General features: G+C 42.8%; 1 protein-coding gene across 2 annotated transcripts in view; it reads right to left on the bottom strand.

Moving 5' to 3' along the window:
- The window catches only part of CNTN5 (contactin 5), an 897,557-nt gene that overhangs the window by 30,174 nt on the left and 841,946 nt on the right, over positions 1-25,437 (bottom strand). For both annotated transcript variants that reach the window (XM_060234908.1, XM_060234909.1), the window contains 2 exons: positions 15,415-15,485; positions 13,456-13,690 (listed from right to left, as the gene is read on the bottom strand). In XM_060234908.1, the coding sequence (XP_060090891.1) occupies positions 13,456-13,690; positions 15,415-15,485 (306 nt within the window). The remainder of the gene's footprint in view (positions 1-13,455; positions 13,691-15,414; positions 15,486-25,437) is intronic.

Below are 25,437 nucleotides of genomic sequence, written 5' to 3' on the forward strand. Positions count from 1 at the left end.
GGCCATTATGGAGAGGGGGAGGGAGTGGGGGGGGGGAGAGAGAGAACATTCAAGATGAAAAACCACACAAGAAAATTCAGAGACTGATTTTAAGAAGCAAATTCTTCAAAACAAATCTTTGATATGGACAACTTTCCAAGATCTGGGCTGAGGTCATATCTCATATCATTGCACTGGAATCCCCCTATGATACCACAGACACATCCTCATGTTTTTGAAGCACAAAGAAAGCAATTTTATGGATCCAAACAGATATTATGCTTCAATATTTTTCACCCGATGTGGTTTTCTTTGCAGTTGGCGCACCTTGTTTTCCGTTTTATGCATTACAAAGATTTGTGCATCAAAAGCCATTTCTCGGATTTTATATCATTGAAGCAATTACCGTGTTGTCAGGGGAGATTGCGGTGGGACAAATAATTTGCAATCTACATAAAATGTTGGGTGGCAGTTTTCTATAAACATAGAAATCATTTCCTTTCATGGAATTCACCAGACAGAGGTTTTTATGTATTGCCCAGAATGGAAACTAAGCTTTCTGCCACAAGGGAATAGGAATCAAGTATTTTTTGTTAAATAGATGAAACAAATGCTTTTTATGCATACTGCACACAATTATTTTCTGAAGATGCCCAGCTATTAGACGCTAAAATGCAAATTTTCAGTAAAAAGGTTTGTGAATATAACATCTACCGATAAACTGTATTATAATTTTGTGAGTTTATGGAAATTGTGGGTTTTTAATTGATTTGGACTGGAACAAGACCATCCAATCTTCTACTATAATATAAAATAGTTGGTAACACAGTCCAATGCTGCGTGTTGTTTGACGAACACTGAGACTAAGATGGATGGATTCATTAGCTTTTCCTATAATTGTTGCTGGTGTTATGAACATAACCTTATATTAATATTGCAGTATCAACTTCTAACTATAAATGTCTTGGCAAATGTATACACAGAGACATTTGAAATATTTTATGCTTCATCTGAAACACTCCCTTCCCCATTTGTGAAGACCTATTTGTGAAATTCTATATTTAGCATAACATATATTACAGATGAGAGTACATAAAACTTGCTGAAGAACTGCATTCCCTCAGTTTCACTGAACGTTAGAAAATGAGCCAATGGTAAAACTGTGTTGCTTTCATTCCAGTTAACCTCCCTAAAGTATTTTGAGAATTCTAGTGTGAGGATGAACATATGAACATATGAAGCTGCCTTATCCTGAATCAGACCCTTGGTCCATCAAAGTCAGTATTGTCTACTCAGACTGGCAGCAGTTCTCCAGGGTCTCAAGCTGAGGTTTTTCACACCTATTTGCCTGGACCCTTTTTTTTGGAGATGCCGGGGATTGAACCTGGGACCTTCTGCTTACCAAGCAGATGCTCTACCACTGAGCTACCATCCCTCCCCAAAGGATGACACTCAGAACACCTTCTCAGGGTTCCTTGGACCTTCCTGCAGAACAGGTCCTGAACATTAAAATGCTTTCCCTTATGTACTAGAAAATATCTTTCTCTTTTCCCACAAAATACATTTTAACACACAGTTTTGGGGACCCTCTGTGTCATGCATCAACTGTATGTTATGGTTTTTTCTATGTTATTTTACGAGTGAATACCTATACGTTTTCCTTGCCTTGACTTGGACAGTCCAGGCTAGCCTGGTGTCATCAGTCCAATTGACAAAAATTAACTCAACCATCTCACCGAAATGTTGGAAATGTGGTTCAGCGGCAGGCTCCTTTTACCATTTATGGTGGACGTGTAAAATAACTCAAAGATTTTGGGTTAGAATTTATGAAACTTTGAAGGCAATATTAAATATAAACCTACAATTCGAACCTGAGATTATGTTACTATCCCTAGTGAGAAAAGGAATTCCCCAAGAAGATGAGCACGTGACAGTTTACACTCTCACTGCAGCAAGAATTACTTTTGCTAAATATTGGAGACAAAAGGAATGTCCGAAATTAGAGGAGGTTCTAGATAAAATTTTGCAAGCCGCAGAAATGGATATATTATCAAATTTGGTGAAAGGGATACCGAAATCTGAAGCTAGCAAAAAATGGGAAAAATTGTATAAATGGTTAAAAAAAGAATGATTTATAGGTAAGCTTAATGTATTGCTGATTGTATGGAATTAATGTATGGATATATTTTATTATAAGAATTCGATCTAATTTTGGTCTAAACCACATTCGATATCAAGGATGACTATTTAGAGTTTGATTTTTCGTTTTATTAATTCACTTTTTTGTTTTTTTTGTTTGTTGCTTTTTTTTGTTCTGTTCTTCATCATTGCTTACTAAATTGATGTTATGTATAAGGATGGAATTTGGTTGGAAAAAGGTGAAATAAAAGAAAATTATATAAAAATAAAAAATAAATAATAAAAAAAAGATCTTAGAAGCTAAGCAGAACTGGTGCTGGCTAGAAGCAGGACTGGATTGACATATTTTTTGAGGAGGGGCAAAATTAAAAAATGGCACCCCCTTATGGGCCATTTTATCTTATGGTCTCATAGAATACAATGGACTTCATACCCAATTTGGCACCCCACCCTCTGTCAGCATCCGGGGCAAGCATCCTCCTCTGCCCACCCTCCCCCCCATCTAGAAGAATAGATGCTTTCGAGCTGTGGTGCTGGAGAAGAATCTTGAGAATCCCTTGGACTGCAAGAAGATCCAGTCAGTCAGTCCTAAGGGAAATCAACCCTAACTGTTCCCTGGAAAGTCAGATGCTGAAGTTGAAGCTCAAATACTTTGGCCACCAAATGAGAAGGGAGCACTCACTAGAGGATCTGATGCTGGGAAAGACAGAAGGCAAAAGAAGAAGGGGACGGCAAAAGATGAGATGGCCAGACAGTGTTACTGATGTAACTAACACAAATTTGAGCAGACTTCAGAGGATGGTAGAAGACAGGAGGGCCTGGCGTGACTTTGTCCATGGGGTTGCAAAGAGTCAGACTCAACTGTGCGACTGAACAACAACAAAGTATTTTTATGAGAGATGGCCAAGGAATACCAGGGTTGTGACATGGAGGCAGCCAATGGCCAACCACTTCTGAACATCTCTTGCCTTGAAAACCCTACGGAATCATCATAATTAGGGTTGCCAGCTGCAAACTGGAACATACCTGGAGATTCTAGGGGTGCAGCCTGGTTGAGTGCAGGGTTTGGGGAAGGACAGGACTTCACTGGGGTATGATGCCAAAGAGTCCACCTTCCAATGTGGCCATTTTCTCCCAGTAAACTCATCTCTGTCACCTAGAGATCAGATATAAAGAGTGTTCCCTCTAAGCTGAGTTAGTGTGAGCTAGCTCACAGTTTTTCAGCCTCAGGCCACACATTTTTGTTTTAGCTCAGAAAAGATGGCCCCAGAACAAACTAATTTATGCCACAGCCAAATCGCTCACTCACAACATTAATTCCAGTAGCTCACAAAGAAGAATTTGTACTCACAAGACTCCACAGCTTAGAGGGAGCATTGGATGTAACCCAGGTGATCTCTAGCCATCACCTGTAGGTTGGCTACTCTAGCCATGTCAGCTGAGATTTGATAGCATTTTTCCACCTCCGTAAGTTTTTGTCATTTGGGGTAAATCAGAATGGAGATAGCCTTTTCCCAGCAAGAAACAAACAGCAGGAGAAAAGAGGTTTTTTTCCTTTCCCCATTCATTCTATTCTCCTTTACAAAAGGTGGTGGTGGTGGTGGGGGGGGGGACAAAAAGCAAAAACAATTTAAAATAAATAAGAACTTGTAACATTGGAGAAAGTCCAGAAAAGTGCAACTAGAATGATTAAAGGGCTGGAACACTTTCCCTATGAAGAAAGGTTGAAACACTTGGGGCTCTTTAGCTTGGAGAAACATGATAGAGGTTTACAAGATAATGCATAGAATGGAGAAAGTAGAGAAAGAAGTACTTTTCTCCCTTTCTCACAATACAAGAACTCGTGGGCATTCAATGAAATTGCTGAGCAGACAGGTTAATATGGATAAAAGGAAGTACTTCTTTACCCAAAGGGTGATTAACATGTGGAATTCATTGCCACAGGAGGTGGTGGCGGCCACATGCATAGCCAAGAGGGGTTTAGATAGAAATATGGAGCAGAGGTCCATTAGTGGCTATTAGCCACAGTGTGTGTGTGTGTGTGTGTGTATATATATATATATACACACACACACACACACACATACAGTGTGTATATATATACATATATATAATTTTTTTTTTGGCCACTGTGTGACACAGAGTGTTGGACTGGATGGGCCATTGGCCTGATCTAACATGACTTCTCTTATGTTCTTATGTGCAGTTACAGAGTGCTTATTTATTTATTTAGATTTTAGATTTGTGACTCGCCCAATCCCTGAATACATGGGGCTCCAGTTTTTTTAAAAAATCAGTGTAATATTGTTAAAATCAGGAAAACATTCCTTCCTAGAAGAAATGATCCTTGGCCACCTACTCATTTTTAATTAGAAATATTGGATGTTATTTTTGAGCACAATTATTTTAGATTTCAGTCCGAGTTTTATTTACAGACATCTGGAGTAGCTATGGGAAGTCATTGTGCCCCGTCAATTGCAAATTTATGGAAAACTTTGAAAGAACCTTTTCTTATGATCCATCAGTCAATCCTTTTAATAGCAATATTACTGGTTATTTTAGATACATCGGTGGTATTGTAGAAGGAAAAGCCATACATTACCAATTTCAGTTGTATCAATAACAGAGGCAGCGTGAGGCGAAGTCAGGAAAACAGCTTTCTTTATTTAACGTGCACATGGGCCCTGCACACGGGCTTCAGACCCGAGAGTCTGAGCAGCAATCACAGAGGCATGCAGGCCTTATATACCCTTTTGCATCATCATCATACATACATGTTTCCGTTTGAAGAGGCTATAAACATTTCCGTTTTACCAGGGCTGTAAACAAAGCTTGATGCCCCTCACCTGTGTTTCAGCTTCCTCTTTCTTGGCCCATCGGGTTGCTAGGCAACCCTGGGCAACCTCAACCGCAACCTTCTATACTTCTACTTCTGCTTATCTATTTCCTTTGGGTTGGCCTGATTGCCCCCACCTTTGCACTTCCACTGTTCTCTGTTCTACTTGCATCTGTTTCTTTCAGTTCCTCTTTTTCTATAGCAAGCTTTACAAGCCTCATAATAAGCTTACAGTTCCTCATTTCAATCTACTAATCAAAGCAAGCCCCAAACATGCCTAATAGGCCTCTTTCTAGTGACCCTTGTGTTCTAAAACATTCCAAAACCTTCTTTCCAAATATTCTTCCATATTTCCTTCTTGGCCTGCCTCAGTATCTTTTGCCTGGACAACAGTTCTTCAGAGGTACAGCCATTTATACAGTGGTGCAATATCCTGCATCCTGCCATTAAGCTTAATTGTGAAAGTCATTAATCTTGTATTAATTTTTAGACACTACTGTTTTTGTCTTGAATACATCTAAGTTGGGGATGAGGGTTTTTCAGAAACCTACGGACCACAATTCACTGCTTCACTTCCAATCCTTCCATACATGTCACATCAGAAAGAATTTACCTTTCAGCCAATTTCTCCATATCAAGAGTAATTCAACTTCAGAACAGGAATTTAATAGCACTAGTAAACAGATGACTAAAGCATTTCTGGATCATGGGTATCCAATGAAAATCATAGACAGAGCCAAACAGAGAACACAGGGAATACACAGATCTGAGCTTTTAAAGAATAAACAGATCAAGAGCTCCTGTTTTACGTGTGTGTTGCAATACTCACCACAAGCTCAAGGGACTGTCTCATTTCTTCGTAAACATTGGCATATAATACAACCTGTGTTAGGCAAGTCAAGTTCAAGTTCAAGATCTTTAATGGCTGTATGAAATTTTCCACTATTGGATGGAAGCGAGGACGTAATGCACAGGATATGTTGGTCCATTCGGATTTGAGAACAGATTTGAGAGTTACAGAATCTCATCTCCCTTAAGAAGAAGAATGCAGATTTATACTCCGCCCTTCTCTCTGAATCAGAGACTCAGAGCGGCTTACAATCTCCTCTATCTTCTTCCCCCACAACAGACACTCTGTGAGGTGGGTGGAGCTGAGAGGGCACTCACAGCAGCTGCCCTTTCAAGGACAACTCCTGTGATAGCTATAGCTAACCCAAGGCCATTCCAGCAGTTGCAAGTGGAGGAGTAGGGAATCAAACCCGGTTCTCCCAGATAAGAGTCTGCACACTTAAACCATTACACCAAACTTTCCCCAAAACCACCGTCTGTGACCATACTATTCAGATGAAGGAGATTACTATAAATAATTTTACCTGGTAATTTAAGCATTTCTCAAATTGTGAGACTCTAAAATTAACCTCGGGGAAGTCAACATTGGAGGGAGGGGGGATGGAAATGTCATATGGGTTAATGTGAAAAAAAAAGAAAAAATTAAGAAATAGATAAGCTTTGTAACCATATGCTACCAATAAATTGTTTAAAACTCAAATTGTGAGACTCTAAAATTATTTACTTCCTCTGCTGTTCCTTCCCCAAATATTATATTGGCTCCACAATAAGACCCTTAAAAGTCCATGTTTTGAAACATGTGCCTCATGTTTGCTTGAAAAACCAAGAAGCCCCAATCATGAGTCATTATTTAAAGTTCAATCATCATACTGATATTCAATGTGCAGCTATTTTAAAGTTTCAGTCCATTAAGAACCATAATGTTAAGAACATACACAAGCTTCTCCTTCAGAAGGAAGCTTTTTAAATACATAAATTTAACACCATAGCACCTATGGGTTAAATGCTGCATTGGACCTTACATCATTCTAATATGAATTTGTATAACTGTGCATTCATGTGCTTCTTGAATAACTAAAGCATCCATGAATTGCTATGCAATTGACAAAATAATGTCAATATGGGTTGTGTCTCTTTGTGTCTGGAGGAGTCAACCAGTATCTGAATATTATTTAATTGGTTGTTGGAGCTTAGGACATAGAACCATTTGGCCTATGTAAATGCTGGAATTGATTTCCTCATAATGCTATGAGCCTTGGGCAGGGGTGGAATTCTAGCAGGAGCTCCTTTGCTTATTAGGTCACACCCCCCTGATGTAGCCAATCCTCCAAGAGCTTACAGTAGGCCCTGTACTGTGTGTGGCCTAATATACAAAGGAGCTCCTGCTAGAATTTCACCCCTGGCCTTGGGTGTGAATTGCATGTATGAATTGCAACCTTTAGTATATGTAATATGAATTGGTTGTTTCATTTAAATGTTTGTTGTATAACTGTAGTTCCAGAGACATAATCACATGGTCAACAAAGAAGACATTCGAAACACACGAAGTTAGAAATCTAGGAAGCATGTTACCATGTTACTGAATCTATACACATAAAAAATCAACAGAAAAACAACTTTTGATTCATTCTTCTATTTGATTAATTCAAGGACTGTTGTATTTGTTGGTCACATATACTGCAAACCTGGCATGTTGTACACAGAAGTAGTTGCTGTTTAAACCTGGCAAACCTTGCATGTTTTTCTTAGAAGTAATTGTTGTTAAAAAGCTGATTGCGGTGCTTTCCCTTTAAACACTGTGAATATAAATACTCAATACTCTGCAGAGTGGGGTCAGGCACTGATATATTTGTGGAGAGTGTGTAATTATTATAATAAGCTGTGATATATTCATTGTAATTATTGTTTGCAAAGTATTTTGTTTCAAAGCCTCCTCACATTTTGCCCCACCTGGAGGCTGGCAACCCTAAGAAAAGAAGACGACTGCAGATTTACACCCCGCCCTTCTCTCTGAATCAGAGACTCAGAGCGGCTTACAATCACCTATATCTTCTCCCCCCCACATCAGACACCCTGTGAGGTGAGTGGGGCTGAAAGGGCTCTCACAGCAGCTGCCCTTTCAAGGACAACTCCTACAAGAGCTATGGCTGACCCAAGGCCATTCCAGCAGCTGCAAGTGGACGAGTGGGGAGTTCTTTCAGATAAGAGTCCGCACACTTAACCACTACACCAAACTGGCTCAGTTTCAGTCAGTTTCAGGGTAATCCTCAACCCTGTTCTGCACTGAAATATAAGTGCACTCGAGACCACTTTCCTCCTCCATTTGACTTCTGATAGGCAACAGCTTCTGTCTGAGACTCTTCTGTTGTGCCTTACTTTGGAAGGTAATTTCAGTCTTGCTTGTAGATATCCTTGGTTTCTGTCAGCTTGCTCTTCCCTGACACATTGTGATGGTTCCCTGATTCTATATGTGGGTTCCCCCACAAGAGGCCAGTGGGACCATTTCAGGCCAGGGAACTGGCACAGAAGAGAGTCTGGAGCTTCTTCTCTGTGCACAGTGCAGATGGAAAACAAATTGGGCACTCCCTCCCCCCCACTCCATGCATTACCCTCTTATTTTTATTCACTTTCAATCCCTCAGTTTTGTATGGCATTTTTGTTTGCTAGGCTAAATATCATTCCTTTTATGATTTTACAGAGCAGTTTTGATGGCGAGGTATATTCTGCAGAATCTGCCCTTGTGGCCTCCAGATAATCAACGCACCAGTTTGATGTAATGGTTAAGTGAACATATGAACATATGAAGCTGCCTTATACTGAATCAGACCCTTGGTCCATCAAAGTCAGTATTGTCTTCTCAGACTGGCAGTGGCTCTCCAGGGTCTCAAGCTGAGGCTTTTCACACCTATTTGCCTGGACCCTTTTTTGGAGATGTCAGGGATTGAACCTGGAACCTTCTGCTTCCCAAGCAGATGCTCTACCACTGAGCCACTGTCCCTCCCCTAAAGCCACCGTCCCTCCCCTAAGTGCGTGGTCTCTTATCTGAAAGAACCGGGGTTTGATTCTCCACTCCTCCACTTGCAGCTGTTGGAATGGCCTTGGGTCAACCATAGTTCTCACAGAGCTGTCCTTGAAAGGGCAGCTTCTGGGAGAGCTCTCTCAGCCGCACCTACCTCAAAGGGTGTCTGTTGCAGGGGAGGAAGGTAAAGGAGATTGTAAGTTGCTCAGAGATTCAGAGTGAAGGGAGGGGTATAAATCCAATATCTTCTTTTCATGTTTTGTTTGTGTGCCTTTTATTTGTGATTCTCAGGAACTCCTATATTATACCCCTGTTAAGCAATTACTTACCCCACCCCTCTCTCTGGAAACTGTTTTCTTCCTACTCAAAGACAATGATGCAAAAATTACCCCAGGTGTAGCTAAATATGTGTCATCCCTTTTAATCTTTGGTTCCAAATAGCATATCTAGAAATTTTCTGCTGCTCAAGCCCATATATTTATGAGCTTCTAGAGCTGAAAGGAAAGGAAGCTGGCACTCATGTTCAGGATAAGAATGTAAGAGAAGCCATGCTGGATCAGGCCAATGGCCCATCCAGCCCAACATTCTGGGTCACACAGAGGCCAAAATCCAGGTACCATCAGGAGGTCCAGTAGCAGGGCCAGAACTCCAGAAGCCCTCCCACTGTTGTCTCCCAAGCACCAAGAATACACAGCATCACTGCCCTAGACATGGCTTTCTATCTATACTTTGTGGCTAAGAGCTAATGATGGACCCTTGCTCCATATGTTTATCCAATCCCTTCTTGAAACTGTCCATGGTTGTAGCCACCACCACTTCCTGTGGCAGTGAATTCCACCTGTTAATTACTCTTTGAGTGCATGGACAAAGAACTGCAACTCAGGTCTAACCACTACACAGGGCACAAGGTGGAGACCTCAGGTCCAGCCCATGTATACTGTGCAGATCTTATCTGTCTTCTTTGTGTTTTATCTTCCTGCTCTTGATCACAGGCTTGATCATCAAGATGATCAAATTATCCTGAAATAATGTCTCCACTTCAGGTACCTTGGTCATCTGCACCAAGCTTTCATATTAAGCAAACTCTACTGAACAGTAGGTTCAGACATTCGGTAAATGGCTCTATGTGTTTCTTGTTTCCCAGTTTGGAAACTCCACCCTCACCTCCCAAGAGTCTCTTTCACAGAATGCTAATGAATTAATGCTCGGTGCATAGTATGTGAAAGAAGATGCTACCTTTTGCTCGTGGAGATATTAATTATCTCCCCAATGGCTTCCTTACAGCGGAGGTAGGAAATGGACAGGCTGATTGATAGAAAACAGGCTCTGTTAGATTAAAAAATGTAAAAGGCATTTCCATGTTCATGAATATAGATGGGCCATTTGTAATAAAGTGGCAGAGCAGCCGGAGTTTTCAAAATAATGGGGTGTGCGTGGAAGAGAGGGGGGGAAATATGCCTTGGTTATGGATTACTGGGACTGCTTCCCACGGGGATAGTGGTACTAATCAAAGAGGAGTTTAATATGCTCCCCAGTACAATGCAGTTGAAAAACAAATCAGAGTAGGTGGCTGTAGTGCAGATTTTAGAGGATCACAGGTGAAAGTTACTGTACAGGATAATAAGGGAGAACTACAGCACGCAGGTCGGGGATGGGAGAGATTAGTGGAAAATGAATGACTCATCTAGGAGATGACCCATGGAGGTGGGTTAGGGTTTCTACCTTTATTGCCCCTGCTCTTTTGCTTTTTGCAGCAGCCTAACATGCAGTAACATGGAGCCCCATGGTACAGAGTGGTAAGCTGCAGTACTGCAGTCCAAGTTCTGCTCACGACCTGAGTTCAATCCCGGTGGAAGCTGGGTTCAGGTAGCCAGCTCATGGTTGACTCAGCCTTCCACACCTCCAAGGTCGGTAAAATGAGTACCCAGCTTGCTGGGGGTAAAGTGTAGATGACTGGGGAAGGTAATGGCAAACCACTCCTTAAAAAGTCTGCTGTGAAAACGTTGTGATGTGACGTCACCCCAGAGTCAGAAACGACTGGTGCTTGCACAGGGGACTGCCTTTACCTACCTTTAACATGCAGTAAATCCTGCAAGTGAAGTGTTCCTTAAGCTTGTACAGTCTAGTTAGAAGATGTCACCTGCTAACTTTTGGCTAGCTCAGCACAGGATGAGGATCAATGAAAATCTGGCAATTCTGAGAGAGCTTCCCAGAACAGCAGAGAAGTGTCAGCTGATGCCCCTAGACTGGAGTGACACAGGAGGGACCTACAGTCCCAGAACCTTCAAGATTCCTGTGTTCCTGAGTCTCTGCTTACATCCTCTGCGTATGTATGTATGTCTGTATGTCCTGGTGCAGAGTGCAGCAACATTTTCCTGCACTCTGCTTGTTTCCACTGCCTCTGGGTCCCTCTCACATTGAGAAATGGGAGACCAGTCCCCATAGTTCACTGCGCCTTCTCTTAGGCATCCAAACATGTAGAGTAGGGGTCCCCAACCTTTTTGAGCCTGTGGGCACCTTTGGAATTCTGATACAGGGGGTGGGCGCAACCACAAAATGACTGCCACAGTGGAACCAATCACAAAATGGTGGCTGCAGGAGGCAAAGCCAACCACGAAAAGTCACATTATATATAACTAATAGCAACTCTTCAACATTTTGGGCAGAAGCTCTGTCTAACAGGATGTCTTTTAATCTACAGAGCCAGTTTGGTGTAGTGGTTAAGTGTGTGGACTCTTATCTGAGAGAACTGGGTTTGATTCCCCACTCCTCCACTTGCGGCTGCTGGAATGGCCTTGGGTCAGCCATAGCTCTCGCAGAGTTGTCCTTGAAAGGGCAGCTGCTGTGAGAGCTCTCTCAGCCCCACCCACCTCACAGGGTGACTGTTGTGGGGGGAGAAGATATAGGAGATTGTAAGCCGCTTTGAGTCTCTGATTCAGAGAGAAGGGCGGGGTATAAATCTGCAATTCTTCTTCTTCTTCAATCAGAAGCCCTGCTAGCCATCCATGTTCTAAAAGCATTTGGCAGGCACCAAGAAAAAGGTGCTGGCGAGTGCCATGGAGCACACAGGCACCGTGTTGTAGACCCTTGCTGTAGAGCTCTGAAGCAAGCAGTAGTAAAAGCCAGGCAGGAGAGGCTGGAGTTACAAGATTCCAGAAAAAGAACAAAGTCCAGTGACACCTTTAAGACCAACAAAGTTTTATCCTGGGTATAAGCTTTCATGTGCACAAACCCTTCTTCAGAACCCCACCTGAATCCATTTGCAAAGTTTCTGGACGTTTACCATCAAAAAATACCAAATATTGTGCCCTCCATGGAACTCAGTGGGCAGGGAAATGGGAAGCATGTAAAATTAGCCATGTGCTCTGGTCTGCAGTCCCCACATGCACCCTGCCATGGTTTCTGTGCACTTCTTACATTCCTATCCCATAATTCTCAACCATCGTGAAAGTCTACATGTACCTAAGCAGGAGGTCTCCTATCCAAACAGTGATTTGATTCAGTCTAGCTTAGCTTCAGCAAGACTGCTAAGTCATATTTGGAAGAGGGGTTATCCATGTTAGTCTGCTGAAGCAAAGCAAACCAAAAGTCTGGTGGTACCTTAAAGACAAATAATGTTTATTTCGACATGAACTTATGTGAGTTAGAGCTCACTCATTTCCCTTACAAGTATGTCAAAATGATTTCTTTCTTACTCCTTTGAAAGAGTAAGCTTTGACTCACAAAAGCTCATGTTGAAATAACTACTCTTAGTTTTTATTTTGCTAAGTCATATGCCTTCTTCCGCCATGACCTGGATGGCCCAGGGTAGCCCCATCTCATCAGTTCTTGGGAGCTAAGCAGGGTTGGCCCTGCTTAGTGCTTGAATGGGCGATCACCAAGAAAGTCCAGGGTCATGACACAGAGGTAGGTAATGGCAACCTCCCCATAAGAACATAAGAGAAGCCATGTTGGATCAGGCCAATGGCCCATCCAGTCCAACACTCTGTGTCACACAGAGGCCAAAAAAACCCAAGTGCCATCAGGAGGCCCACCAGTGGGGCCAGGACACTAGAAGCCCTCCCACTGTGCCTCCGCAAGCACCAAGAATACAGAGCATCACTGCCCCAGATAGAGAGTTCTTATGAAGTCTCTTGCCTTGAAAACCCTACGTGGTCATAAACCAGTTGAGACATGACAGCACTTTCCACCATGTACCTTCCAGCAACACCCTATGCTATGATGTATATGAACACAACCTTGGATTCAATGGATGGGACTCATCTAAAACAAAAAGACGCTTCCTCTAATTGGGAATCCCAAATGCAAAATGGGAAGGGGGCACGACTCAACAGACACATGAGAATTCCAACACCAATTCACAATTGTTAGGTCAGGGCAATTGATTTCCACCATATTTACACATTTGGCAATCTCATTGTCCTTCGTCAGGGGTGCCCAACGGTAGCTCTCCAGATGTTTTTTGCCTACAACTCCCATCAGCCCCAGCCAGCATGGCCAATGGCTGGGGCTGATGGGAGTTGTAGGCAAAAAAAACTTCTGGAGAGCTACCACTGGCCACCCCTATCCTACATTGTTTCTAAGCAAGCATCTTTAATACAATGCAATAGAATTTAAAGCTATGCAAACTCACCTCCCTCAGCAGAATGGATAATAACAATAGGACTGAAGGGCCCGTCTCCTTTGTTGTTATAAGCACCGACTTTCACTTCAAATGGAGTTAAAGGTGGCACACTTTCATCTCTGTAGATAAACTTGGAGGCATCAGACGAGGTTACCATTTTTTCCTTCCAGCCCCTTGCCTCATTGGGCTTGAAAGCCACAATGTAACCGAATCCTTCTCCATTCTGAAACTCTTCAGAGACTGGCTAAAGAAAGATGAACTCAGTTATTCTTTGGGTTGGATGCAGCTAAAGGAATTATAATCTCAGCGATGCTCCCAGTTAGCTGGATTAAGAGAAAACATGGCTTAAACAAAACACCAGGGGCCACCAACCTTTTTGAAACTGCAGCACATCTGAAATTTTGACACAGCATGGTGGGCGCAATAACAGAGTGGCTGCTGCAGGAGATGAAGCCAGCCACAAAACTATTGGCTCAGCTTAATTTCAGTCACACAGTATAGATCTGGTGCTGTGGTGGCAGCTGCTGTCAAAGCAACACGTTAAAAAATCTGCCCAGCCAATCAAATATTCCAATAGTCGATCAAAAGTCTTGTTGGGCAAAAGCTCTACCTAACCCCACCCCCTTTCTAAAAAATTGACAGGTGCCAGAAAAGATGTCAGAAGGCACTTCACTACTGCCCAATATTGGAAGAGAACAGAATAGCTCAAGTTGGCACTAGGAATCCAGGTCTCCCAGACTGGCAGGAGGTATCCCTCTTCCCCCACTGCTTCTCAGTGAGCTGGCTGGGAGTGGGAACTGCTGTTGTGAGCAACACAGTGACATCACTTCCAGCATGACCTGGATGTGAGGTCAGATGTAAGGGCGACTTTCTAGCAATAGCTGCAGACTCTTTTATTATAACTGTTTTTATTGCATTATTAGCCACTACGGGCACCAATATTCACAGAAAGGCCAGATATAAATACAATAGATAGATTTTAAAAAAATGTCTCACATATAAATTGGTCTCGTCTGAGTCCAACGTGATGTAGTGGTTAATGTATTGGATTAGATTCAAATCCCCACTTGTGCCGCAGAAAGTTTCTGGGTGGCCTTGGGCCAGTCACACACTCTCTGCCTAACCTACCTCACAGGGCTGTTGTGAGGATAAAATGGAGGAGAGGAGAACAATGTAAGCTACTTTGGGTCCCCAGTGGGGGGAAAGGTGGAATATAAAAATAAGTCCACCTATGGCAGGAACCATAAATTCTGTGCTGTTCTGTGACTGTTGAAAGATTTGCTGGTTTTACAACATGAAATTGCCATATGAAGGGGAAAGCTGGGAGGGAGGAGAGAGAAAGAGAGGGGTTTTTCAACTCCTCTTCCCTGAGGCCTTTTTACCCACTGAAAACCAGCTCTGCCAAATTGCGTCCAACACTCTCCTCAAACATAAATCGTGTTTATGTGTTTATATATGTGGCTATAAAAAGCAGCTTGGTGGGTAAAAGGAAATCAGCCCAAGGAGAAAGGGTTAAGAAGCCCCCTTTCTACCCTCATCCCAGCCTCCCTCTTCAAACTGCATCTTCTGCCATTATATTGTATAAAAACAAAAACCTTCCCTACAGAATCCCTGATCTAACATGATGTGCCTTCCTCACGTTGATGTTAAATCTGAGCAGGCATCCTTGCCAAGGCAGTGTCAGGCCAAACTCAGGTTCAAATTAAGCTCCGAATAAAACAAACAAACAAACCGAATCGGGGATTCTTTTGAGAAGCACAGATTCTCCGGATGTCTGGCAATTTACCCTTCATGCTACATCTTGCAAACCTCAGGGAGGATTTAACACACATTTTAAAAAACGATCTTTCACGTTCCAAACCTTGACAAGCTCTGCTGTGGAGAAACCTCAGTGCAGACCTCCTTCCTTCCCCAGCTCTCAAAGAAGACAACACAAAATGAGGCCTTTAATCAAAGGGGGTCCCTTACCTCCCATGCTATTACTAATTCATGCCGTCTTCCACTTCTACCACTGACATTTGCTGGAGCTGTCTTTGGAACTGTGAACGAAATGAGAGAGAGAGAGAGAGAGAGAGAGAGAGAGAGAGAGATCAGACCATCCAAATGAGTGATGGTTTCCCACAAGGAATCGCCTTGCTTAAAAAACAATAGAGCCTGGGTGGATGAGGTCAAAACATAAAAATAAAGGAAGGGGGGGGGGGGAGAGACAGAATAAGGGAGGTGGTGCTATCAAAGCTTCAGCCTATGCATTTTTGACTCTTGTTTGGAGGATCCCTGTAGCAAAGCCCACAAATCCTAATAACTCTGAACCTCTCCCTTTAGCAATGGAAACGGAGGAGCAGTACTTAAAACATACACCTTCAACATGCCTATGTGAATTTGAAAATGTGTTTTAGAAACTGTTGAAATTGGAAAGCCCCCTTTCCTATTATGTCTACCAAACTAACAGAAAAACCAAACTGTCTCAGAAGCTGGTGGTCGGCCTGCATAAATCGTAACCCTCAAGGCGACTTCCCTTCTTCAGTGCAGCTGGAGTTGTAAGGATGACACTTCTTGTTCGAGTTCTGATTTTTGAGATATACAAATGGCATAAAATCACCTTCACTGGTGAAGTGGCAAGCTACGTTTGGCCGGTGGAGAAGAATCCATTCCAAGCTCACATGTTAAAAGTTCTTTGCTAAACATTGTGATGATAGGATTTGTATTATAAGTTATAACACATAAGCTTGCCTCGTACAGAGTCAGACAGTTGCTCTATCATGGTCAATACTGTCTTCTATGACTATCATAGTTCTCTAGGGTTTTAGGCAGAGGGCTTTCTGACTACCTAATTCTTTTTAGTGGGGATGCTGGAGACTGGGGTTGGAACGATCTGCAGGGAAAGCAGATGTTCTGCCACTGAAGTTTGCAAACTGCTTGTATTTTGGACTCCCTGTGTGCCTCTATTTTTTATTTATTTATTTACGTTATATTTATATCCTGCCCATTCTATACAGACTCAAGGCGGCTAGCAGCATAAAATAGACAGTAAACAAAAGCAATGTTAAAACAATCAGATAAATGGCAATGGTGCTGCTTCAGGCGGATCATGTAATATTTTCTTTCTCACGCGCACAGATCCTAGACAGTTAGTAATAAAGTGTGATGGATCCAGATGTGGTGGCAGCCCTCTCCCGTTAGATGTTATATGCCATCCAAAACAGTTCAGTCTCGCAGGCCCTGTGGAACTGCGATAAATCCTGCAGGGCCCTGATGGCTTTTGGGAGGGTGTTCCAAAGTATTGGGGTTGCAAGCGAGAAGGCTCTTGCTGCGGTGGAATTGAGCCTAGCCTCCTTTAGCTCAGGGACAGCCAAAAGATTTTGAGAGCTTGATTGCAGTGCTCTCTGGGGAACATGTGGGGGCAAGGCGGTCCCGCAGATAGGTAGGTCCTAGGCCATATAGGGCTTTGAAGGTTAATACCAGGACCTTGAAACGGATCCGGTACGCAACAGGCAGCCAGTGCAGCGCTCTCAGCACAGGCTGAATGTGCTCCTGACGGGGAACCCCATTAGTAGCCTGGCTGCAGCATTCTGACCAACTGCAGCTTCCGAATCTGAGTCAAGGGCAGCCCCAGGTAGAGAGTGTTACAGTAATCGATTCTTGAGGTGATCGAGGCATGGATCACCTCTAAATCTCAGCAGGACAAAACCTGAACAAGCAGAGCCATGTGGCTCTTCCTGGTGAATGAGAGAAGCATGTGAGAAAGCAAGAGAACAGTCCCTCTGTTTGTTTGGAGTAAAACTCTACCACCTAGGCTGCTCTCCTTTTGTTTCCCTTTTGAAAAACTTGGTCGAAATACAGCAGATGGTTATATTCAGCAAGTTTTAATTAACTATTTAATGTATTTTATTGTATAATATATTTATTGTAATCATGGCACTTCCATGTTTGTAAGCTGCCCTGAGCCTGCCTCGGCAGGGAGGGCGGGATATAAATAAAAATTATATATATATATATATATATAAACTTCTGTGAGTAAACTGCCCCACTGAGATCACAAAAGTATGTTCTTGCAAACTGTTTATTCTGGCTGCTCTCTCTCTCTCTCTGTTCACTTTCACTTAGTGGAATTGCAGCTGCTGGGGAAATGAAGATTGTATTCGGGGAAACTGCATTGCTGTATTTTTAATTATCTTAGGAGATGGGAAAGTCTCTTGGCTCCACTCCAAAACTTCCCTGATATTTTCTGAGTTGGACCTGGCAGCCCTACCTATCAGATGTTAGAATAGCATTAATTTCAGTTAAGATTGAGAGGAAAAATATTTTCGAATGTTATATTAAGATTTTTATTTCCCTGCTTCTTTTTCTTTCTGTACCCAGATCTTATTTAAAAATTATAAAACCCATATTTATTTTTAAAATGGCTGCCTTCCGGAGGAGAGATTGACCTTCTTCAATGGACTCCATTTGCACCTAAGGAAAAGAGATCTCCTTCCTGTTGCAGGTCAGGTCAAGGAAACATTTCCTGCAGCTTCTTCCTAGAGGTTAGTTTCTTCAGTGTTTTGTCTATTTTGTTATTGCTCAATAAACTGTGCTTCAACTATGAATTTCTTTCCATGTTCACTGGATTGAGAAAGTCAGTGCCAGTGGGAATCTCTTCAATTGTGCATGATCCTGCCCATTCCTATGAATGAGGACAACAGAGACAGCTGCGAGTTCCCCTTGGTTTGCAGTGTTGGCAGGTGGGACTACCCACCGCAGGCTACTCCTGCAAGGTGGGAGAGCTCCAGAAAACACTGAAACCCAAATTCCTGTCTAACATTTCCCTAACATTTTGGTGGAGAAAGTTTTTACTACAGTGCCTGCTAGTACTTCCCTTGGTGCATACCAAGCTTTTCAGAAAGCAACTGGGGCCATTATAAGCCTTATTATTTGGCTGCCCCCATTCAAATAAATGGGATTTCCAGGGCTGCCACAGCAGCTTCAACCATTGGACGATCTAGGCTTCCCAACCCCCCCGCTTTGCCGGGAGACTTCTGGGTTCGCAGCTTCATCCCCCGGTCTCCAGAAATCGGTAAGCGGGGGTGGGGGGGGTGGAGAACATACCTGTAGGGTTCATGTTGGTGAGCAGTTTGTAAAACGTCTGCCCCTTTAAGGCTGAGCAGGAAGGAGGAAACAGGAAGGGCTTTGGAGAACGGCCCCGCCCTTTCTTTGCTTTCGTTTTCACAGCAAGAGTTCTCTGGGAGAAGATCTGGTAAGTATTTGTGTGTATGAGAGAGGGAGGGGGCAGGGAGGGGGGATTCCCTGGTATGGAGGCCCTCCCCCCCCTTTAGAAAGCGTGTGTGGGGGGGAGGGAAATGTCTACTAGGCACTCTATTATTCCCTATGGAGAACAATTCCCATAGGGAATAATAGGGAATTGATCCGTGGGTATTGGGGGCTCTGGGGGGGGGGCTGTAGAGACACCAAATTTTTAGTATAGCATCTAGTGCCTCTCCCCAAAATACCCTCCAAGTTTCAAAACGATTGGACCAGAGGGTCCAATTCTATGAGCCCCAAAAGATGGTGCCCCTATACTTAATTATTTCCTATGGAAGAAAGGCATTTAAAAAGGTGAGCTGTCCCTTTAAATGTGATGGCCAGAACTCCCTTGGAGTTCAATTATGCTTGTCACATCCTTGTTCCTGGCTCCGCCCCCAAAGTCCCCAGATTTTTATTTAATTGGACTTGGCAACCCTAGGACGATCAGGAGGACTGGTAAGCAACAAGGCTTGTGATTCCATCCCCTCTTCAGGCTTTCCTTCTTTTTATTTCCCCTTCTCTTCCTTCCTTCCTCTGCCCAGGATTTCCTTTGTTTCTTTTTATTCACCAATCTCTATTGCCTACCCCCCCTTTTCTGAGGCCCAGAGAAGGACCCTCTAAGGACAAAAGACCTCATATCCCCAGAGGGAAAATGAGAACCCTAGTCCTGTATTACATCACAATACACTTGTGATACCTGTGTCCCTGTTAGATTTGAGTCTCATAGCCCCTTTGAGCCCAGCAAAAATTTTGGGGTATAAACTTTTGAGTCAAAGCTCCCTTCATCAGATATGTGCTTATGTCCCCATATTTCAACCCCTGTTCTCCTGGACTGCATGAGCCCTCCTCAGGCACCATCCCTGAACTCCCCAGGAATTTTCCAACCCTGAGATGGTGACCCTGCTTGCACATAATAGAAATGTGGTAAAACATCCACAATGACCCCGTGTGTTCTTTACTCCCCACCTCTCTCTTTAGCACATGGGAGGCTTGTGGCTTATTCATTCATTTGTCATTTTGCTGATTTAGAGTGCAGCCCCCTTCTCTGACACATTTAAGCGGATGGCCTTGTTTATTACTCAGCCAGCAGTAAGCACCTTTCTAGAACATCGTTGGTAATAGCCTTGTAGACTGAAGCCCGACTTAAATGAGTAAATGTTCCAAGAATAAACCTGTCCAAAGAATGAATCTCTCTCTGCCCCCAAACTGTAAAATACAAAGACACTCTGCAAAACTCTCTTGAATGAATAACCATTAAAAGAATAAATATGTCAAAAATAATTTTCCCTCTGCATTGCGCCAAACCCAAAAAATGTACAGTCAGGGAGGAAGTAGTCTTAAATGAAAAAATGCTGAATTAAAAAAAAAACTATTAAAATAAACCATATTTTAATGTGTTGTCACTGAGACTGTATATATTTCCCATTTCTCCCAGAAACTTAACTTAATATTACCAAATACAGTTTTATATCAGAACCGATTTGCTCATAAGCTATATTTATTGCTGAGTAATTAGCACCTTGTTGCCAGTCTAGATATTAATTGCCAGTAATGATATGCAGAGCAGCTACTGGCCAATAAAAAATATGAAATTGTACACACAACATAAGATATCTAGAAATAAGTTCTATCTTCTGGTACAAAGTGAAATGAAGAATTTGCTCTCGATCAGGTATTACATACCTCTACTTTTTAATGCACCTCAGAAGGCAGAAACCAGGTATGCATTACAAGTGAGTGGCAAATCTGCTAGTTAGTTTATTGGTCTTTCTGCAGAGGAAAGCTTACCTCTAGTTGGAATTAGCAATGGGCACGAACCTTCTCAATAACAAAAGTTCATGATGAATTTTGGCCAGTTCATGGTTCGTAAGGTAGTGTTCAAGAACTGAAGAGCCACCACAAACTTCCATGAATTTTAAGGCAATTTGTGGCAGTTCATGCAGATCAGAAAGCAGGGGGTTAAAATGGCTTGGAGTCATTCAACCCCCTGCTTTCTTCTCCCTGACACTTATCACAGGGAGCAGAAAGCAGGGGGTTAAAGACATTTAAATCTCTGCTTTCTGCTCTTCACGGGGGTCATGAAACAATATGAACTGGATTGGTTCACAAACTAGCCCCCCAGTTTGATTGGTTCATGGTTCAGTTGCGTGGTTCAGTTGAGTTGAAATGAACTGGCAGTTCCTAGACAGTACTCCTACCAAAGACTTTTCAGAAGCAAGAAACGGGAATGCAGTTGAAATGGGAGTCAGAATTTGAATTTGCACAGCTTGTAATGTTCATACTTCCAAGCAGTGCTCCTTCTAAGCTGAGTTACTGTGAGGTAGCTCACAGTTTTTTAGCTTCCAGCTCACACATTTTTGTCTTTGCTCAGGAAAAATGGCCCCAGAGCAAACAAATGTATGCAGTAGCTCACACTTAACCACTACACCAAACTGGCTCTACGCCTGGAGCTACACCTGGAGCTATGGCACTTGAAGCCAAGTGGGGCTATCGTCATCCCATTTCTGTTTGAATGTGTGCATACTCACATGATTCATATGGTTTCCACTTCCCAGGCAGAGGTGGAAGAACTCCACTCTCCTGATGCTTGCTTTCACTCCAGTGAGCAGTGGGTAGAAAATGCAGGCTACAGAATGGTATCTCATGACATCATGGCATCATTCCCATCTGCATAACCAGAAGCAACATCACTGTGTTGCCAGATGTTCTAGCACAGGGGTCCCCAACCCCTGGTCTGTGGACTGGTACTGGTCCATGGCCTGTTAGCAACTGGGCTATGAGTTGTAGAATTATTTCATTATAACAATGTAGTAGTAGTAGTAGTAATAATACACTCGATTATATCCTGCCTTCCACTCTGAATCTCAGTCTCAGAGTGGCTCATAATCTCCTTTACCTTCCTCGCCCACAACAGACACCCTGTGAGGTGGGTGGGGCTGAGAGAGCTCTTCCCAGAATCTGCCCTTTCCAGGACAACTCTGCAAGAGCTATGGCTGACCCAAGGCCATTCCAGCAGCTGCAAGTGGAGGAGTGGGGATCAAATCTGGTTCTCCTAGATAAGAGACCGCACACTTAACCACCACACCAAACTAATAGAAATAAAGTGCACAATTGTATCATCCCGAGAAAATCCCCCCCCCCCCCGCCCAGTCCCTGGAAAAAGTGTTTTCCACAAAACTGGTCCCTGGTGCCAAAAAAGTTGGGGTCCACTGTTCTAGCATCCATCTCAAACTCTGTGATGTCATGGGATACCATTCTGGTGAGACTTCCAGGGGAGATTTGAAAAGCAATAAGTACTATTGAAAAGTACTAAGACACTTTGCATGCAACAAGTACTAGTAAATGATTCATAGCAATGAAGGTCATATAGTACATTGATCCAAAATACCAAGGCCTTTTTATGCATTAGAATCTGAAATGCTGCTTCCCTATGATTTAGCTGCACAAAGCTTGAATACCTTGACAGTTCTAATTGTATTCCAAATTTTAATGGGCAAAAATTTGCCTTGGAATGTATGCCTTACAGACTTGCATTTATTTTTTTGCTAATGGCAAACTCTTGCGACCTTGGTTGAGCCACAGCGTTTCTTTCCATCATCCTTTAGTCTGTCTCAGTAGTTTTGTCCTTTTGAGATATATTGCCTCTCTTTGTCAATACAGTTCTTATCATAACAGAGATCAGACAAGGCCCTGGAGCAAAGGGCATAGAGTACAACGGATAAGGCTAATCAAGGGAGAAAGGAGGACACATCTGGAATGCCTTTGTGAAGAAAGACAAACCATAGTGGGTAATACTCAGACATGGGTGTTGAGCAGCCATGGAGGAGGCTTCAGCTCTTACTAGCAGATGTGGCAAGGTGGTAGAGATGCTGGTGGCTGGATAAGCACCATGCAGTGATACAGCTGCTAAATTGATAACAATTCCTTGTGCAAGCGTGAACCAATGAGGTCAACAGTACATGAAGAGCATCATCAGCCAGTTGGCCAACATGAACTTGTTTGGTACCAGTCAAGCTTCCAGCTGCTTCCACAAGCTTGAAACACCTGCAAGGAAGGGTCTGGGGCCTCACTGCCATTGGTCAGTGGCTACAGCCCACTGCACTACCTTGCCATTTGCCAGTGAACACTAAACATTGTTTGGAGGATTTAAGGAAGCTCCATTTGTTTATTTGTTTTGCATTGAGCATCGATTAGGAAACTGAGCTTGCATTATGCAAGCCCTATTTATTGATCTTGGTGGCTGGTGGAAATTATCTCCTCCCTAAATACAAGACTGAAGGAATAATGAAATCTATAGATCCCCATCACCTTAGCCTATGTGTTACCAGGCTTGTTGAAATGTTGACTTCTGTTGAGAGATTCTGTGTTCCATATTTTCGGGGGGGGGGGGGGGGGTTGTAGAAAAAGTCCAGCAGGAACTCATTTGCCGATTACGCCACACCCCCTGATGCAAAGTCAGCTGGAACGGCATTCTTGTGCATTCCTGCTCAAAAATATTTTGCATATTTACTGTAAAAATGTCCCATTTTCAGACTTTCTTAGTACTCTGGGTGGTCCTTCTTTCAAATTGCAGCTTCCTGGGTGGCTGGCAACTAGATTAACCTTTTTAGGGTACACTTTGAGTCGTCCCCTTTTACAAACTATAAAAGTATTTATTTCAGCTTGTTCCAACAATAGTGGTATATTGGAGTGCACATACATTGAATTTCAGGACTGTATGGACTGGGAAATAACCTAACAATATTAATAGTTCTGTGAAACAAATTTTGAGTCCAGTGGCACCTTTAAGACCAACAAAAGTTTATTCAAGGTATGACCTTTCATGTGGAGGCACACTTGCACATGAAAGCTCATACATAAGAACCTAAGAGAAGCCATGTTGGATCAGGCCAATGGCCCATCCAGTGCAACACTCTGTGTCACACAGTGGCCAGAAAACCCCAAGTGGAAACAGGAGGTCCACCAGTGGGGCTAGAAGCCCTCCCACTGTGCCCTTCCTCCCAAGCACCAAGAATACCTTTAATAAGCTTTTGTTGAATAAACTTTTAAAGGTGCCACTGTACTCAAAATTTGTTCTACTGATTCAGAACATGGATTCCCACCTCGATGAGTAGTTCAGTGAGTCCGTCTTTTATTTTAATTAATTAAAATATTCTCACACTTAACTATAATGTTTCATCCTAATGTGTCAATGGTATCAAGCAGACTTTGAGGATTATGAGAAATATTATTTAGGCACAACATCCAAAAACTGACTGCAAACCTTTCCAAATTGTTGAATAGTGGTAGCCTCAAATCTCAGAGTGGTTTACAATCTCCTTTACCTTCCTCCACCACAACAGACACCCTGTGAGGTGAGTGGGGCTGAGAGAGCTCTTCCAGAAACTGCCCTTTCAAGGATAGCTCTGCAAGAGCTACGGCTGACCCGAGGCCATTCTAGCAGCTGCAAGTGGAGGAGTGGGGAATCAAACCCAGTTCTCCCAGATAAGAGTCTGCGCACTTAACCACTATACCAAACTGGCTGTCATACCTTTCATGCATTTGAATAAACTCTGGATTTGGAGAGAGGTATTTACACTGGCAGCCATAAGTCAGAAAACAATCAGGATAACAGGAATTCCCCCTTAAACATCCTTGGATTTGCTGAAGGAAAATTTCCAATAGCCTCTAGCAGTAGATTCCTTGGCCTAAGGAATGCAATGGTTATTGCCGTTTGTGTGTGTGTGTGTGTGTGTGTCCTGGTGTATGCGCATAATGTTAAGTGTTACATATTTTTAAAGCTTCTTTTATTCATGGTGTTTGATCTCAGGAAAGAAAATAGGTTTGTCAACAGTTCGACTAAGCTTCCCACTGCTTGGAGTAAAGTACCCAGGCGATTTCATTCTGTTCTTGGATTTCACTGTTGTCATTTGCTCCTCTTCCCTTATCTTTTTTTTTTTCCCAGAACACATCTGAAGCAGTGAAACAAATGTTAAGTGAAAACCCTTTCATAGTACGAAAGGGCAGCCCTCAAGTTCTCACCCTCCGAGGAACACATTTCACATCTCATCACTCCCAGAATTATATGTGAAAATGTGTCCTATCTTCCAAAGCAGTTGATGCAACATAAGCACACAAGGAAAAACAAAACAACAAACCATAGTTTCTCTCAGCATTCACAGCAGAGGAAATCATTCCTTTTCAGCCTTACAAACATCTCGTCATGTGTGATTTCAAATGCACTAGTCAAAATACTCCATATCCCCTATTTTCCTCTTCTATCACTACTGATGAGGTTTAGAAAAAGGTACGGACTTAAAGATATCACAAATTTATTCTCCATAAGGTCATAAGAAGAGTCCTGCTGGATCAGCTCAGTGGCCCATCTACTCCAGCATCCTGTCTCACACAGCGGCCAACTAGTTCCTCTGCAGGTCCAACAACAGGGCATAGAGGCCAAGGTCTTCTCCTGAGGTTGCCTCCTGGCCAATGGCGTTAAGAGGTTTACTACCTTTGAATTTAGGAGGTCTCTTCTAGTCATCATGGCTAGTCACCTTCAATGGACCTGTCCTCCATGAATCTGTCTAGTCTCCCCTTTTAAAGATGCCAATATTTGTGGTAGGGTTGCCAAATCCAGTTCAATAAATAGCTGGGGACTTTGGAGGTGGAGCCAGGAGACATTGGGGTGGAGCCAGGAGCAAGTGTGTGACAAGCATAATTGAACTCCAAAGG

The sequence above is a fragment of the Heteronotia binoei genome, chromosome 3 (genome assembly GCF_032191835.1).
Source record: "Heteronotia binoei isolate CCM8104 ecotype False Entrance Well chromosome 3, APGP_CSIRO_Hbin_v1, whole genome shotgun sequence".
Taxonomy (NCBI): Eukaryota; Metazoa; Chordata; class Lepidosauria; order Squamata; family Gekkonidae; genus Heteronotia; species Heteronotia binoei.